Source organism: Daucus carota, chromosome 5 (genome assembly GCF_001625215.2).
Source record: "Daucus carota subsp. sativus chromosome 5, DH1 v3.0, whole genome shotgun sequence".
In the NCBI taxonomy this organism is placed as follows: domain Eukaryota; kingdom Viridiplantae; phylum Streptophyta; class Magnoliopsida; order Apiales; family Apiaceae; genus Daucus; species Daucus carota.
In genome coordinates, this window is record NC_030385.2 from 7,263,924 (window position 1) to 7,280,493 (window position 16,570).

Below are 16,570 nucleotides of genomic sequence, written 5' to 3' on the forward strand. Positions count from 1 at the left end.
ATCATTTTAAAATAATCGGAACAAGATTTGGATTACGTAACATTATTTTTCCAAATATTAATCTATTTTATGAGTCGAGTTATATGATTTACGCATACCTGTTTCATGTTTGTCATTTTTAAACAAGATTTGTCTATTTTTGCTCAACGCTCACTTGGCTGGACAATGTCGATGTAAACTTCTCATATGTGAAAATGGACTTTGAAAGAAATATCGGCTCGAATCCGGTACTATAAACATGATCAATTAGTTTTCAAAATAAGTATATATTAAAAATTTATTATAAAATATATTAAAAGAATTCATATTAAAATATCAATCAAGAATAAATACTATAAAAAATATTTTACAAATGATGGCTCATGATGCATGGTTTGTACACTGCTAAATTATAATACATCAACTTGTATGTCAAATTTCCAAACACTTATGTGTGCCATCTTAAACTATTTATAGAATTCGATAAGTTTAAATTTGTACAATTAAATTAATAAAAGATTTTTATTGATGTGAAAATTCTTAAAATAACCGTTATTGTCATTATATTCCTAATTAATTACGAGTATAATATAATAATGTACTCCAAAAATATAGTTTGTACATCCTTAAAGAATAAAATAAATTTGAATACATGTAAAATGCAGAACTCAAATCTAATAGCTGATCAGAGATTATTCGATGATAAAAGAAAGGAAAGCGCTAGATATGTTCTTTCATAATAAATAAGACCAGCATTATATTGGTGCCTATTTATAGTTCTGTTCCTTAGATGGCTTAATATGTATGGTGGTTAAATTTATATGTCTGTAAATAAAAAAATCTTGATTTTCCAATGTATAAACATTACTAATCTATCATTGATTTTTATTGTTAGAGTTTTTACATCAAAGAAAATAATGGCAAAATCTTTGTTGCATTTTGTATGAAACCAATAAGACAATTGCAAGTTCAACATTTACATGGGCCTTGTCTTAATAAAATTCACAAACCAATAAGTATCATCGTTGATTGATCATATTTTTTTGCATACTGTCAAGACTGTGTGAACAGCAGCTGGGACATCAACTATGTCAGTTTTCATTGCCTCAGTCTCAACGGCATTGCAAAGACAATCTTCTGCTTCTTTTGCTGAAACCTGACTCAATGCTTTACAACAAAGACGAATAGGAACAGGAGAAAAATTACCGGTTACCAGGACTCCGCAGGCTGTAATACCTATAGGATCTACGTTACAGCTGCTGCAATTTAGATTTAAAGGTGAAGGAGTGGAAGCTGGAGCCTTGCCCAGAAATGGCCTAAATTCATCTGCATGCACTACGGATATATATGAACACGACGAATAATACGAAGAAAATGGTAGATTGAGTAGACATTCCCATACTAATATCTGCGAATATTGTTTTGATTTTATATATATAGATATGCCGCTAAGGGATCCTATATAAGGAAATCAGGTTGTCGATCTCCTTATATAATCCCTAAACATTCATATGTTGAATCTGCAACGATATGAAGAATGTTCAGGTGAAGGTTTGGTATTTAAATATAACCCATGCAGGGCTATTGTTAGTACATTGAGATAAAATAGATGTATATTACTAAAAATACCTTTCGACATCAATTTGTCCAATGATTTTTACAAAATTTTAGCTGCTTATTCTTTCTTCCTTGCTAGGACTTTTCTAAATATTTTTATTTATAGTTAGAATTCAATTAAGCACCTTTAATTATAACTACAAATATATGAAATACATATGTGTAAAAAGCTTAAAATAAAGTCTCAATATTTAAAATTGAATAAATAAATAAACTATGCATCCCCATCCGCAGGCCTGGCTCAAGTAAAATGGGGCACTGTGCCAAAAAACAAATTAAAATAATAATTTAGGTATATGTTAAGATCAATAAATTTCTAATCTAAAATCAATTATTTTCTCTAACTGTTTTTAAAACATAACATTCTTGACTACAAAAAAAAGTAAAAAAATTTATTTGGAAATTAAATAGTTAAATGTATTAATCAAATAGATATATAAAATAATATTTACAAGTAAACGAGAGAAACAACACGACTCAATGAAATAATGAGATTGGAGCTATTAAGCGTTAAATATCAACAAGATGAACTTTACTTTATATCATGGAGATATATAAAGTCAAAATTTTTGAATCATATGTAGTGGCTGTTTGCACACCCCAATAGCTGGACCTCCCAAACCCGCCTCATGAAATATTAATTTAAGTAGCCTATCTATTAATATCCATGATTAGAGCTGAGCATTCGGTCGGTTCGGTGCAGAACCGAATCGAACTGAAAGAACCGAAAACCGAATTAGAAATTTTTTTCGGACCGAACTGGACCGAAATTATTGTTTGGACCGATCCGGAACCGAACCGAAATAATTCAGTTCGGTTCGGTTCTTTCTATCAGAACCGAATTCTTTTGCAAATGGTAGGTTTACATTGATCACAAGCATTGTAGTTACTGTATTAGGTAACCAACTATCAATACTGTATTTACTTATGGAGTTGAGCAACATACAGATTCATGAAGCATCCTGAAAGATGATGGCGTGTAGATACAAGTACTGAACAGGCACTTCAGTCATACACTCAATTTGAATCGCAGACAACAGCTTCTTGTATAGATGCTTGAATCTCCGATTCTTAAATCTCTGTATGTTGCGGCCTACGTGTTTAGTTAGGTTCTTGGATAGATTCTTGATTAGGGTTTACTGTTTAGGACGGCTGAAAGAAGTGCTGTTGCGGGACTTGCGGGTTGCAGCTAAAACGTTAAACGTATATAACATATATTATATATTTAATTAATATTTCGGTTCTTTCGATCCGGAACCGATTTTTTTCCAAAAGGACCGGACCGGACCGAACTTTAATTCGGTCCGGACCGAAAAACCGAAAGAACCGAATTTCTGAAAAAAAAAGAACCGAACCGAACCGAATTTTCATAATTCGGTTCTTCGGTTCCGGTTCGATTTTGCTCATGTTCCGAGCCTATCTCATCATATGTGAAGTATTAATTTATGCAGTCGGCCACCAAGCATGTCTCATCACATATGAATGTCCTTTGTAGACTATAGCTTATCGTGTTGTACAAAATGTAATTATTTGATTAAACAAGTGACTCATTTTTAAAATTAAAATTTAAATGCAATATGATGAACTAATCAACCTTGCTTCTAAGTTTGGAGTGTCCCACAGTTTTTTTTTTGTTTTTTTTTCACAGGAGTGTCCCGCAGTCTCTGTTCTAAAAGTCGGTGATTAATCACGATTAATCACCGATTAATCACTGTTCCGTAACTCGCCGAACTAATTAAATCTCCGATTAATCACCGATCAATCTAATTAATCCCCGATCAATTTAATTAATCTCCGATTAATCCTTGTTCCATGACTTCACCGATTAAGTCCGATTCCCGCTTTTTACAACACTGCCCAGTTGAGTAGATGACAAACAACCAGGATTCTCTTGGGACCCATATGCTATTTTGCTTGCTATTTATTGAAGCTGACTAGCGCAGAATCTGATTAATTCATCTGCTAAGCTCATTTGGATTAACATTAATGATTCAAATATTGTTGATTGATTCCTTGCCCAAATTTAACCTAAGAATTAAGAAAACTTTTGACTGCAGTCTCTCTCCCCAAACCCTATTTTCGTAGCCGCTCTTCCTTCTCTTTCTTAGCTGCGTCGGGGCTTCCACCGGATCTCTATCGGTGGAAAGCCGCAAAACTTTGTATTTTTTGTTTTCTTCTTTCAATAAAACTTGTTGATCCCCCTAAAATCTTCTTTGTTGGGTAAGATTAACCTTTTTTTTCTTAAGTGTTTGACATTAGTTTGTTTTTTTTCGGATCTAAGGATTTAAACCCTTTTCCGATTTGGCATTCTTTTTCCTAGATCTCAATTCCACATAATTTCGGATTTCTCGTTCTTCCCAGTGATTTTATTCTCGAAAGTGGTCTGAGTAATCTTGTTTTGGTGGGTTGTTCTCCAGATCTAAGGATTGCCTTGATTTAGTTAATATTTTATTTTCGCAATTGCAAATTTATGATTGCTAGTTTGTCACGTTTGATTTTAATTTTCTCGTTGTCTCACAATTTGTGTGAGTTTTGTTACTTTCTCACCATTTGTGTGAGTATGATGCTTGATTTAGTATTAAAAGTTGTTATGGCGGAAGCGAAAGTGACGAAGCATGTGTATATATCATCTTCAACAAATCACGTGATTTTATTTTCGAGAAGAATGGATTAATCAGTGATTGTTTCTGTATTTTGTTTGTTCGACGCGACTGTTTATGTAGATGTCGTGTGGCTTTTTATTTTTGAACGAGCTCTTTTATCAAAAAAAAAAAAAGAGAAAACTTTTGACTATTGAGCATTGGAGATAAATTATGTACAATTAAGAAAAATAATATAATATTGGGGGTAACGAAAATTGAAAATTACAATCAACAAAAAGAGATATGATAATATATCATTATATTTTAGTAAGGACAAAATGCATAATAATATTACATTTTAACAAATTAAATTAATCATTCATCATTCGGATTATTAATTTATTTAATCATTCAGATATTTTAATCATTTTAATTATTTTTATTCAAATATGTCAAATGGCTCGTTTGACTGCTTGAATTGGATATGGAGTGGTGTAGCAAACTATTAATACTAGTTGATAACCCGTGCGGGTTTAAATAAAATTTTAAAATTTGTTATTTATTGGAAGAATAATGTCTTTTTTTAAGTACATTATCATATTTTTGTTACCCCTATTTAAATTATTGTTATTTAATATAAGACTTTCTATATATAAAAATTTGATCCTACTTTAAATTTATTTCATAACAATATGGGTCCCTGTTCCATGAAGTCCACAAAATAAGAGTATTGGAGTCCAAAATTATTTAAAAATAATCTACTCGTTTCAATTTTAATTTTTTTAGTTTACAATATTTGTAAACATCTGACAATTTGCAGGTTATGTTCTACAATATAATCGTTGCAATAAAAAGATAAAACAATTATTTTTTAAATCAGTAAACACAATATATGTTGTAAAATATAACTCATAAGTAGAATAATGATCCTAATGATTGTTAATGTTGAAATATGTTAATGATTAATTGATAATTATATATTTAAAACTATTTAAAGATGGTAAATTATATATAAAATTTGAATAATTAAAGATATTATTTATGATTAAACTAAATAAATTTGACTGGTACTTACCGTGGCTTAAATGCGGATTTTATGGAACTTAACTCTAACAGTATGTTTTATTTTAGTAAAATTACTATGTTGTTTGATGATTTTTAAATTGTGAAAATAATATTCAGGATCAACACATATAAGTTTGTTTATAGCGTCTTTAATTTTGAACAAAATTTCAAAATTTTCGCAATTATTTTATTCATTTAATAGGTAAACATTATATATAATTCTAGTTGGAGTTTTTTTTAGATATAACAGCTATTGTAGTTGTTTCAAAAATTAATATTGTAGTTTGAGAAAATTAATTAACTTCCAAAAGTAATTTGATATCAAATATTTTGACGTATGTCTAGAGTTTCGGTTTTTTTATTATATGTTGCAGTATGGACAATGACTTCATTTTCTTTGAGTTTCTATTTGTCAAGTCAGTGTTACCACCGCCTCATTCTTCTTTATCGCAATTTTCTGAAAAACACTGGATGATAATAATAATTATTATTTAAAAAAATATATTACCAAGTTTTTTGGTACTTTGGTATCAATATTGAATCTTGTTTATTTTAATTCTGAAATATGATAGAAATTTTATAGATTTGTTTCATAAATTAAATTGTATGAGTTTTAAAAATTAAAACGAATATTTGACGTATGTCTAGAGTTTCGGTTCTTTTATTATATGTTGCAATATAGACAATGACTTCATTTTCTTTGAGTTTCTATTTGTGAAGTCAATGTTACCACCGCATTATTCCGCATTATTCGTCTTTTATCGTAATCTTCTGAAAAACACTGAATGATAATAATTATTTTTATTAAAAAATATATGACCAAGTTTTTTGGTACTTTGGTATCAATATTGAATTTTGTTTATTTTAATTCTGAAATATGATAGAAATTTTATAAATTTATTTCGTAAATTAAATTGTATGAGTTTTAAAAATTAAAACGAATAATTTCGTTAACATTATTATTCTATTGATAGGATATTATATTAATATCAATACAGAAGTCTTTCACTGTCCTAATGAATATTGATGTCTTTAATAATAAAATTTATTCAATGTAGAAGTCTTTTGATAATAGTATAATAATAACTATAAAATTCTAATTAATATGAAAGTGACCAAATTTTGGTACTTTTGGTACCGATGTTCCACCGAAATGTGGTTTCCCTTATTAATAAAGGGTATTGATACTTTATCTGTAATTTTTTTATCTCTTAATATTTACAAAAAATACATTTTACATATCAGCCTATGTACATAAGATTTTTGTGAAATAAATTTAGGCAGCCTGATTTGAGAAAACCCATATATATTTGGAGATTTTTAGTAAAACTATTATTTCCTATGACATCTACGGCCAGTTTACCTATGCTTAAAATAATAGATTATGACTAATTATAGGGCAAACAAAATTGGATATGGTGTTCAGTTATTAATAGCTAAACGGGTTAGTGGTGGAAATTAGTTTGAGGTATTTTTTCAGTGAATTTTTTTTTTTTAACAAAAACTACCATAAGACATAAGTTACCAATAAATCATTTTCATTATTATATTTTTAATTAATTATAAGTTATTAATAAATCAAAATTACCAAAACATACATTTTAAGCCTCAGTTTATCATATAAGTCAAGTTAAATGATAAGTAATGCGTGCTCAGTTATAAAAAGTCTCGGAAAGTGGATATGAAAGAGCTTATCAATTTAGGATTTCAATTATACGCCCACCTTACCATTTTGTACAAAAAAAAGGATACGAAAGAGCTCATCCAAGATGTAAAAAAGAAATTGTATAAATTGAGTTACAGATTTTAAAATTTTAAAATTGCTGTGTAAAAAAAGTATTACCTATATACAGTTAAACCTTTTTAAAATAATAACGTTGAGACCAACAAAAAAAATTACTTTATCGAGTTTATTACTTTATTGAGAATAAAAATATAGTATTTACATTATGTTGAGACTAGAAAAAAATATTATTTTAGTGATGATATTACTTTATCGATTATTACTTAATCGAGGTTCAACTGTATTACTTCACCATGGTCGTGCTACAAACTTCCCACAATGTTTCAAACGGATGGTCCCAAACTATATACAATTAAACTGGAAATCAATGAATCCTACATTCTGAAGAAGAATACTATGTATTGGGTTACAAATATTTGTCATGAATTCAAGATGGAGAAACCAAACGAGAAGTGGAACAAACGATAACCGACGGTCGAAGAAGTTCCGGGAGTTAAAAGAAAAGGTACATCATCAACTTTTCCTCTGCAAAGACTTTCAAACCTTAACTGCGAATCATCAGGAGTTACAAAAGATTGAAAGGCGGCAAATAGCATCCAAGTCCCAATTTCAAAAGTATTAAACAAAACTTTGGTGATGGTCAGGATTTAGCAATCAATGTAATAGTTACTCCCTCCGTCTCCGAAAACGTTTTCCATTTGAAATGTCGGCATTGTTCATAACACGAGACAAATTGCTAATTTACGTCTAATCTATAAGATAAAATATAGTCATGAGTGATCTTGTCGATTAATACGGTAAAGGTTTTATATTTAACACTAATATAAAATCAAAGATATTAATGATCAAAAGTGTGTATTGACAAACGTGATAAGGACAAATGAGAAAAATATTTAGAGACGGAAGGAATACCAGTTTATCATTTTGGTTCAACGAATCAAACACAGTACCTATGACATATGCAATCGAAAATTAAAAAATTGTTTTGAGTCTATATTCTTTTCACTATTACAAAGCCAAGCAATGCGAGTATATATACTAGTTAAATAAAGTGATTTATAGATGTCGTAAAAATTATAAACAGATGCAGGTTCATCCTTTTTCAAACATTAAAAGAAATGTTTCCGTCACGTTAACTTTGATAGTATACAGGCTCTTGTTAAAATTTAACAAAATCTATTACAAAATAAAATCAATTCACTTATAGGTTACTGTAGTATACATGTAATGCCAGGCAATCATTTAAAAACCAATAAATTTATTAATACAGTATAAAAATAGAAATTACAAAAATACATTATGTTCTTACAAAGTAAAAGAATGTGACCTTGAGTTAAGGTCGTTAAATTCTACAAGTTTTTGCATTAGTGCTTATAGAGCACCAAATAAGAAAATATCAGTAGAACTCAAATCTCAACCCTATACTGAATCCACCTAGTAGCACGCACGGTTCTTATTTTTGGTATGAAGTCTTAAAGGGGTCGAGTGTGTCGTCCGGCAGCCCTGCCACACAGGCGAGCATTCTTGGGGATGGGGTATTCATCTCTTATTGAGTTGGTACCAGCATAAACTCGCATATAGAATTGTTGTCCCAGGTATTGTCGTGCCCAAAATTCCGACCTGACGTTCCACATTCCCACGTTGTCAAGAGCCACGTAAATCGCAGTCCAGGACATGGGGTACACCTGCAACAGCAATGTGTTAATGTTACAGGCCCGAACGTTCATCAGGGTGCATGCAAAGGGATCGTGATTAGGAGCCTGTTTGTCTCGGTTTAAAGCCCGGACTTTAAGTCATTTTCAAGTTGCTGAAAAATGTCTGTTTATTAAATCAAAATAATCCAAACAGACATTCTAAACTCCTGGCTTCTCACATTAAGTCACGTTAAGTCATAAGTCACAATTTTAAACTCAGCTAAACGGACTCTAGATCTAGATGTCCTGAGGTTTTATGTTGGGGCCAAAAATTGAAATAATAAGTTGAGGTAGACTATTGTACCTGAACTGTGGTCCGTGCAATTGCATCGCGGAGATTGTAATTGTTTCTGCTACCTGAGTTCCATTGCCCTCCATCCATTCTGGATATAACAAACACCAAACCAAATTAGAGGACCTAAAATGAAGTTCAACAAGGAATTTATTATATTATTGTACATTACTTACCCCACTACAAAGAAAGAATATCCGTCAATGTGCCAGCTCTGAATGATATCTTCTGTATTTTCAAACACAATTTCGACAAAGGCTCTGAAATCAGCGCCCAGAACAGAAGTGTCAAGGTACAAGCCCCCACCGGTGGGGTTGGGAGAGATGCTATTAACTCGAAAAACTCCTTGGATGTTGAAGTAGTCAGCGAGCTTCAAGGGAGTGTCAGCTGGCACAAAAGAGACACTGTTGACTCCATATCTCTGCTTGCCACCGACTTGACCAGCTGAACTGGACAGTCTGATAGTTCTGCTAGTGGGTATCATACCATAATGGTAGGAACCCTGTGGGTTAGGTCTTGGTCCACTTGCTGTAAGATTAGTCCTGAGAAACACGCAAAGAAGCAATTTTAGTATGAGACTACAACAACCATGAATCAAATTTGACAGACCAGGGCCTAAAAAGGAGACAAGCAAAGGAACCTGATAGATCGGGCCTGGTTTAAAGACCAATCAACCTGGATGGTAGGTCCACCAGGGGGTGGGCCTGAGACTGGACCAGCGGAGTTGCTGTACTTGAGAATAGCAATGCCAGTGAGGATTTGAGTGGTAAAACGAGTCGATGCAACAATGTAGTAGTCTTGAGATGGTTGGTCAGCGGTGACCAGCACTGAGTAACATTGGCCAACATGAACATCTAAAAAGGAGTAGGATGTTTGCAATGTGTGTGTTCCTTCCACCTCAACTAGTTTCATCTTGTGACCTTGAATGCGAAAATTGAGCGAATGTTCTAGCCCCACATTGCATATTCTCAGCCTGTATGTTTTTCCTGATACCAAAATCCAGCTTAACAATCCTTTTCCATACATTTTACTAATACAACCTATAGTAGACTACATTCATGAGCATATGATGTACCTTGTTCGACGTTAAAAGAGAGTCCATTAGGTCCACGTCCATTAATAAGAACGCCATCAGGAAAGGGTAACTTCTTACCAGCGTCCAAGTGTTTCCTCAAATCCTATTACAAAGACGGTAAATTATTAACATTTTACAGTGTTCCAGAAATTGCTGAGATTAGTACAGACTTAATGATGATCAAACGAAACAATTAGGAGTGGGTGAACTTGAAAACTGACAATTTAGAAAATTTGTAATGGGTCAGTGGGATTAGGAGGAGAATTGAAAGCGAAATGGGCACATGGATGAGTACTGAAGGGCTCAAGGGTAGCTGAGACATGGAGGGTCATCAATATCATTTGTCAATTGCAATCATAGGCCTTCTCTTGGTGAATATATAAAGTAACACGTGAACTGGCCCACCAATACCACCATTATAAACTTCCATGTGAAAGTAGACACTACTAGAAGAGAACAATACACTGCCAGTTGTTCTGATGGACATCACTGGAGCAAGTGCAGCAATGTATCTATCAACATAATCATATCCATATTTTTGACCCCAAAGCAGAAACAGAAAAAAAAGAAATCACATTCATGTTTCTCTATTTGTTAATAAATTTCAGTCAATTTAAGCTTTTAATTATGGTTAATTAATGATTTAGAGCAGAACATATTGAGATATAGATGGGCCAAACATGTCACATTTAGAAAGTTGAGCAAGGAATGGGCTGTCATTGCCCACAGCACACTTCCATTGAAAAGTAAGTGAAGTAGGTCCGTGGGGTTAATGTTATCTCTAGCATTTAGCTCACCACCATCAACAAAAGTCACCCTATTTATTAGTCATGAAAAAAATGTTCTTATTTTGTTACCGACACAATTAGTTAGACCAGTCCTAAAAAGTCTTAAATCAGGCTCCCGGGTTTTAGACAGGGAGGAATTACGAATTAAAGCAAAGGTAAAAGAAGTGAAATTACCGTGTGATTGGCCTTGTACCAGTCTCCAATCAGGACAGTGTAGTCGCCTGCAGGTTCGTCGAATGGTACAGGGATTCTGGGACGGCTGAGAATTCGGATGCCACCAAAACCGCCAGCTGCTTTGTGGAATGCAAGAGAAGGGAAGTAGTAAAAGCTTCCGATCTGATCCTTGACTTGTAGGATGTACGTGTAGTTTCTGCCAGGAGGGATCGGGCAAGTTGTTCCATAAACTCCATCCACAAATGAATTTCTTCTCTGCTGAATCCCAGACCTACATTTTACCTTTCATAGTTAGGTTTCACTATAACTAAACCAACCAAGTACATTATTCAGTAGCATAAAGCATTCAAGTTACTTTGCAACTAAATCAACAAATATCTCGCTCACAGAGCATGTTTAAAACCTTCTAGTGAATTTAAGTAACTTTTTTTACGACAGTCATTCAACAAGACTCGAATAATCGACCTTTTGTTTTCCTATTCACCGTGCTAATGTCGTATCATGTGATTTACATGTCAAACACAGATTGATTGAATTTTCAACTTTTCTGCAGGACAAGGGTTTAGCAAAAATCTAACTTATTAGTTCAAGCATGTGAACTCACACTACCGGACAAAATTTAAAAGAAGATATAATTAAGAAAATAGTATAATTTAGTCTAGTAGTACAAAACATAGTCATTCTTTGGGGACAGTGTGAGAATATAATTGCTGTGAAACTTTTAAGCTAAGCTTGTGAACTGTATTCAGTTTATATTTGCAAGGAAAATGCCAACTGCAGATAAAGCATTATTCCACAATAACACTAAAAATATGCTGCTACAACATTATCAGATTTTTGTGGCCAGGCCAGACCGGAAAGCAATAGCACAATGACCAAGGAGCATTAGATTCATTTCTACAGTTGTCCTAAAATCAAACTAAACTGACACACGGGTACTACGTACCACTCAATGTTTGAACATTTAGCTGGCTTGTACTGTTTTTTTCTTTAAAATCTGCTTTCTTCTCTATTTCTTCTTGTTGATGAATAATTTCAATGTGGGTTTTCTAGATTTATAAGAGCATTCACATTGGATTCTTAATCCCCATCCCTATTTTTTTACTAAATTTAGTAATTCCCTAAAATTATTTTCATGAATTTAAAAATCTTCTATATCTCATTCCCCATCCTATCTCACCCCATCCCTATATTCCCTTTTATATTACTTATTTCTCTCTCTTCCATTTATTATCAAATCAATTACACTTATAAACAAAACTAAAAAAATGAAAAAAGAAGAAATGGGGAATGAATAGTAAGTCCCCAAATATGGGGTTTTAGTTTTTGTCCCCAAAACTAAACCCCATTTTAGGGTTTCGGATGGAGCAGTAATTTGGACAAAAAATTAAAAATTTCCCTAAATTATAGGGATATGGAAAATATGGGGAACCCAATGGGAATGCTCTAATGGTAGCTCAGAAGTTATCATCTTTTATACTTTATTTAATTTTTCATTTTCTTAAAAAGTTAATTAAATTCGATAAGAGCAGTTTCTCACCTAACCGAGTTTAATGCAATTTAGCAGCAGAAAGGCAATGTGAGTTTGTAACTTTACTTGTCATGTAAATACTAGTGATTCTCACTTAAGTCTTCATATCACATTCATGAAATTTGTATGTGAGAAGAGAGAGATGAGTTACCAGGAGAGTAGAAAAGGTTGGTCTAAGCTGTTAAACACATTAATAATTAGATTATCATTTGTAACTGAATGAATGTCTGGTCCAGGAAACTGTCCATTAATCAAGATCCCCTGCAATAAGATTAAAAAAAAAAAACTAAATCTTCTTGAAAATAAAAATAAATGAAGAAATGCACATAAAAGTTATGAAAAAAATGAAAATATAATTTTAAGCAACCGATTCTCCTAAAATCTCAAAGTCGTTAACCTGTTGGCGAACGCCGAGAGGGTAGATATCACCATAAGTGACATTCCAGTTAAAGAACCTATAAGGATCCTCTGCTCCAACAATGCCCACCAGAGCCACACACAAACTCAGCAAAAATGCTGAATCCACCCACATTATAATATTATAAATGTGAGTTATCTGATGAAGAAGCTTGTGTTTGTTTGTGAGAAGATGATGCAGAGAGACTAGAAGAGCAGAGTATGATTTGTGGAGGGAGTGGATGAAAAGGGGTGTGTGTAGACTAAAGTGCAGAAGAGGGTCCTTTTATAATTTAAGCAGAGCCAGTGAAATGGGGAGGGAATTATGAGTGTAATCTGGAGGGACAAATGGGGAATTAGTGCAGTGATTAAATATTTGATGGGAGGGAAATAAATAAGAAACGGTGTCGGTGTGAATGCATTCACAACAGTCCATGCCTCTTCGGTTCTTGATTATTTTTAATTAAATTTGTATTATTGTGCTTCTTTGGTCATACGATACTGTAGTTGGTGGGTGACGCGGGAAGCTGCATGTGCTCACAGCCGTATGTTTCAGAATTGTTAGTGTTCTTCAATTATATTTCATTTTATTCAGATTATATATATAGCAGTTGTTTGGGAACAAACCCCTTCCGATTTTTTCTGATGAAAAGTCGGTTTCTAATTTTGTTGTGACCCGTTTGTGTATAAAAATATATTTACAAAAAATTGAGAATATTAGATTTTGTTTTGGGATTTCTGTTTTTTTCTCAAATAGTTTAATCACTTATAAGTTTTAATTTACGTCTCACTTGTGATAAACTTTTTTAAGCTCAACTAAACGGCTTCATAAGTTACACGAATTAAAAACTGTCGTTTTATTATATTTGACTTTTTATAAGATATTAAAAATATCGCATCTAAATATAAATATTTACATGAAATTTATATCAAATAAAAATGTAGAACTTATCTTTTAATTTGATATAAAAGACGATTTGAATTTGGCCATTTAGGTATGGATATTTTTCTCTTACATCTTAATATATATATATGTTAAAAACTAAATATCAGAAACAATAAAAACGGGAGATAGAGGGAGTATATATATTATTTTCAATTTTTGTATTACATGGAGTGATCTACAGTATGATGAAATTAGCTACACTGATATAAATTAATAACTTAGCTAAAATTTAGTAAATAGTGCTTCAATATAATTAATTGGGCATACGAATCAACTATATTTTACAAATAGTGATTCTAATACTATTCCAAGTTGGTTGTAATATAATTACTTGCAAAAGTTCTATCAAGGTTCAATATATATAATTAATATTAAGCTCATGTTCACTTTGATGGAATGAAATAAGTAGAGAATGAAATAAAAAATTATGATAAAGAAAAATAAAGTATGGGAAAATTATTACTAAACAAGAGTTAGTTTAAATTTTATATGATGAACATAATAAGGAAATATGATGTTCATCAAGAAGGCCAGATAAGAAGGGTGTATTGGATTGGGATTTTAATGCATTTGTTTGCATTCATGAAATCCGAGGGTATTCGATTGGGATTGTTTGAAATCCATTAAAATCTTGAGGTATTCAATTGGGATTTTAAATTATGCTACAAAATCCGGTGGTATTCAATCGGGATTTTAAATTATATTTTAAAATCCGATGGTATTCAATTGGGATTGTTTAAAATCCATTAAAATCTGATGGTATTCAAATGCTGATGGATTTTTTTTCATTTTATAAAATGATGGATTTTGTGGCATTATTCAGTGTATTTTAAGTTTTTTGAAATCCCACCAAATTCAATGGGATTTTGAAGCATTGTACCTAAATCCTATCAACTCTGCAACATTTCATCAAGAATACGCACAAAATCAAAATCCCATACAATCCATTAAAATCCACAGACTAAAAACAATCCATTAAAATCCCGATCGAATACACCCTTTCAATTCAAATAGTTGGAGTGGAATAATTCAAAGAACGAAAATTATATATCTTTTCTCCAATCACTTTTAATTTAGAATATAAATTTTATTCTATTTTCCGTCGTTCTGGTCCATTCAAATGAACACGGTAGCTAAAAGTGACTAGCTACAATTTAGGAGTGCCAGGTGATAATCATAATTTTTCCTTATTTACACTATAATTTGATATATTTTATATTTAAACTCTGTTTTAAATTTTAGCACTTTTATCTAGGAAATTTAAATTAAATTAATATATCATTACAAGAATTATAGATAATACATATATATATGTATATATAATCTTAGTGAATTTACAAGATCCGTTACGGATTATAGATAAAAAAATTTGTCTAGAGTGACAAACTTCCTTATAATTTTTTTATAATAATTATTTTTAATATGCTAAAATAGAATTTTATGGGAGAGATTTAAATCGTTTGAGATGTTTATAAAATTGATCAAATGATGTGAGATGCTTTTATAGAATAATATTTGCGAGGCAGGGCATTTTGGCATTACTCAGATTAGTGAATTGTGGTATCATATGAAAGGGAGTGTTAAATAGAAGAGGTAACTAGTAAGGAAACAAAACATCCAATAGGAGCTGAGCTTATTGGTGCTCAAAGTTTATTTATACGGATTATTATATCATTTAGGCTACCAACCAGATCGTCTTTGATAAATTACCCTACCGACCATTTCTTGTCTATAAAAGATAAACCACACTACCACCAACAGATACAGGTGAAAAACCAAAACAACAGTAATCACGTTGTCTTCGCCAACTGCTGTAAAACACCCAACTCTTCATGTTTTAAATTTTGTTTTTTTCAACCTTTTAATTTCCTCCTTCAAGAATTAGATTATTTTCTATTAATCAGAAAAGTTTTGCTTGCGAATTTGAATTAAATATAAAAAGATGTGAAGAAGCGGATGTCCCCTCCATTCCACTGGAAATCACCACTTAGTAAAGGACAAGGCATGTGCTTTTTGTTTGCCGACGTTCTCTTTATCATGCCTTTCAATTGCTTAGGCGCAGTTAAACAATCGAGTCGAACTGAGCTGAGCTTAATCTTTTCGAGATGAATATTTCAATTCATATTTGCTGTAACTTTTGTATAAAAACATAGGTCATGTTTGGAAGTTAGAGGTTTGTATTAAAATTAGAGGTTTTAATGCTAGTGTTTGATAGTTAGCGGATTGAAATAGAGATTTTGGCTCAAAAAACTAATTTTCAAAAAGCTGTTTTGAGGAGTTTTTTGGGAACAACTATTTTCCAAACAGTTTTACCATAAACCGCTAATCCAATCCGCTAGTCAAAACATCTATTTAAATCAGCTAGAGTTAGTCAAAACATCTGATTCGATCCACTAATCGCTAACCGCTAATTCCCAAACAAGGTCATAGTCTCTTGCGCATTTTGTTTGAAATTTCGAATTTAATTACGGATGATACTATTGATATGAAATTTCACTATATATGTACTCTTCTACAAGCAACATTAAACATCCAGATAAGAAGAGGAAAGGATGCAGCTAGCATTGATAGCACCACCGACCGCAATTAGGGGCCGAATTTGTACAAAGCATGGCTAAAAGATGATATTATTTGATCAACATAATAGAGAAAGACTTAGAGAAACAAAAAGTGATTGCCAAATTATA

General features: G+C 32.0%; 1 protein-coding gene and 1 long non-coding RNA gene across 2 annotated transcripts; both read right to left on the reverse strand.

Moving 5' to 3' along the window:
• Nucleotides 1-897: 897 nt before the first annotated feature.
• Nucleotides 898-2,771, reverse strand: LOC108222453 (uncharacterized). The gene is made up of 2 exons (XR_001806966.2): nucleotides 2,543-2,771; nucleotides 898-1,305 (listed from the first exon to the last, which is right to left on the reverse strand). It is a non-coding gene; the product is annotated as an uncharacterized LOC108222453 (long non-coding RNA).
• Nucleotides 2,772-8,228: 5,457 nt separating this feature from the next.
• Nucleotides 8,229-13,369, reverse strand: LOC108223433 (L-ascorbate oxidase homolog). The gene is made up of 8 exons (XM_017397699.2): nucleotides 12,939-13,369; nucleotides 12,693-12,802; nucleotides 11,011-11,281; nucleotides 10,049-10,151; nucleotides 9,614-9,959; nucleotides 9,150-9,515; nucleotides 8,986-9,064; nucleotides 8,229-8,672 (listed from the first exon to the last, which is right to left on the reverse strand). Exons 1-8 carry the CDS (start codon nucleotides 13,071-13,073, stop codon nucleotides 8,460-8,462), a joined length of 1,623 nt encoding a protein of 540 aa, XP_017253188.1. The 5' UTR covers nucleotides 13,074-13,369; the 3' UTR covers nucleotides 8,229-8,459.
• Between the last annotated feature and the right edge of the window lie 3,201 nt (nucleotides 13,370-16,570).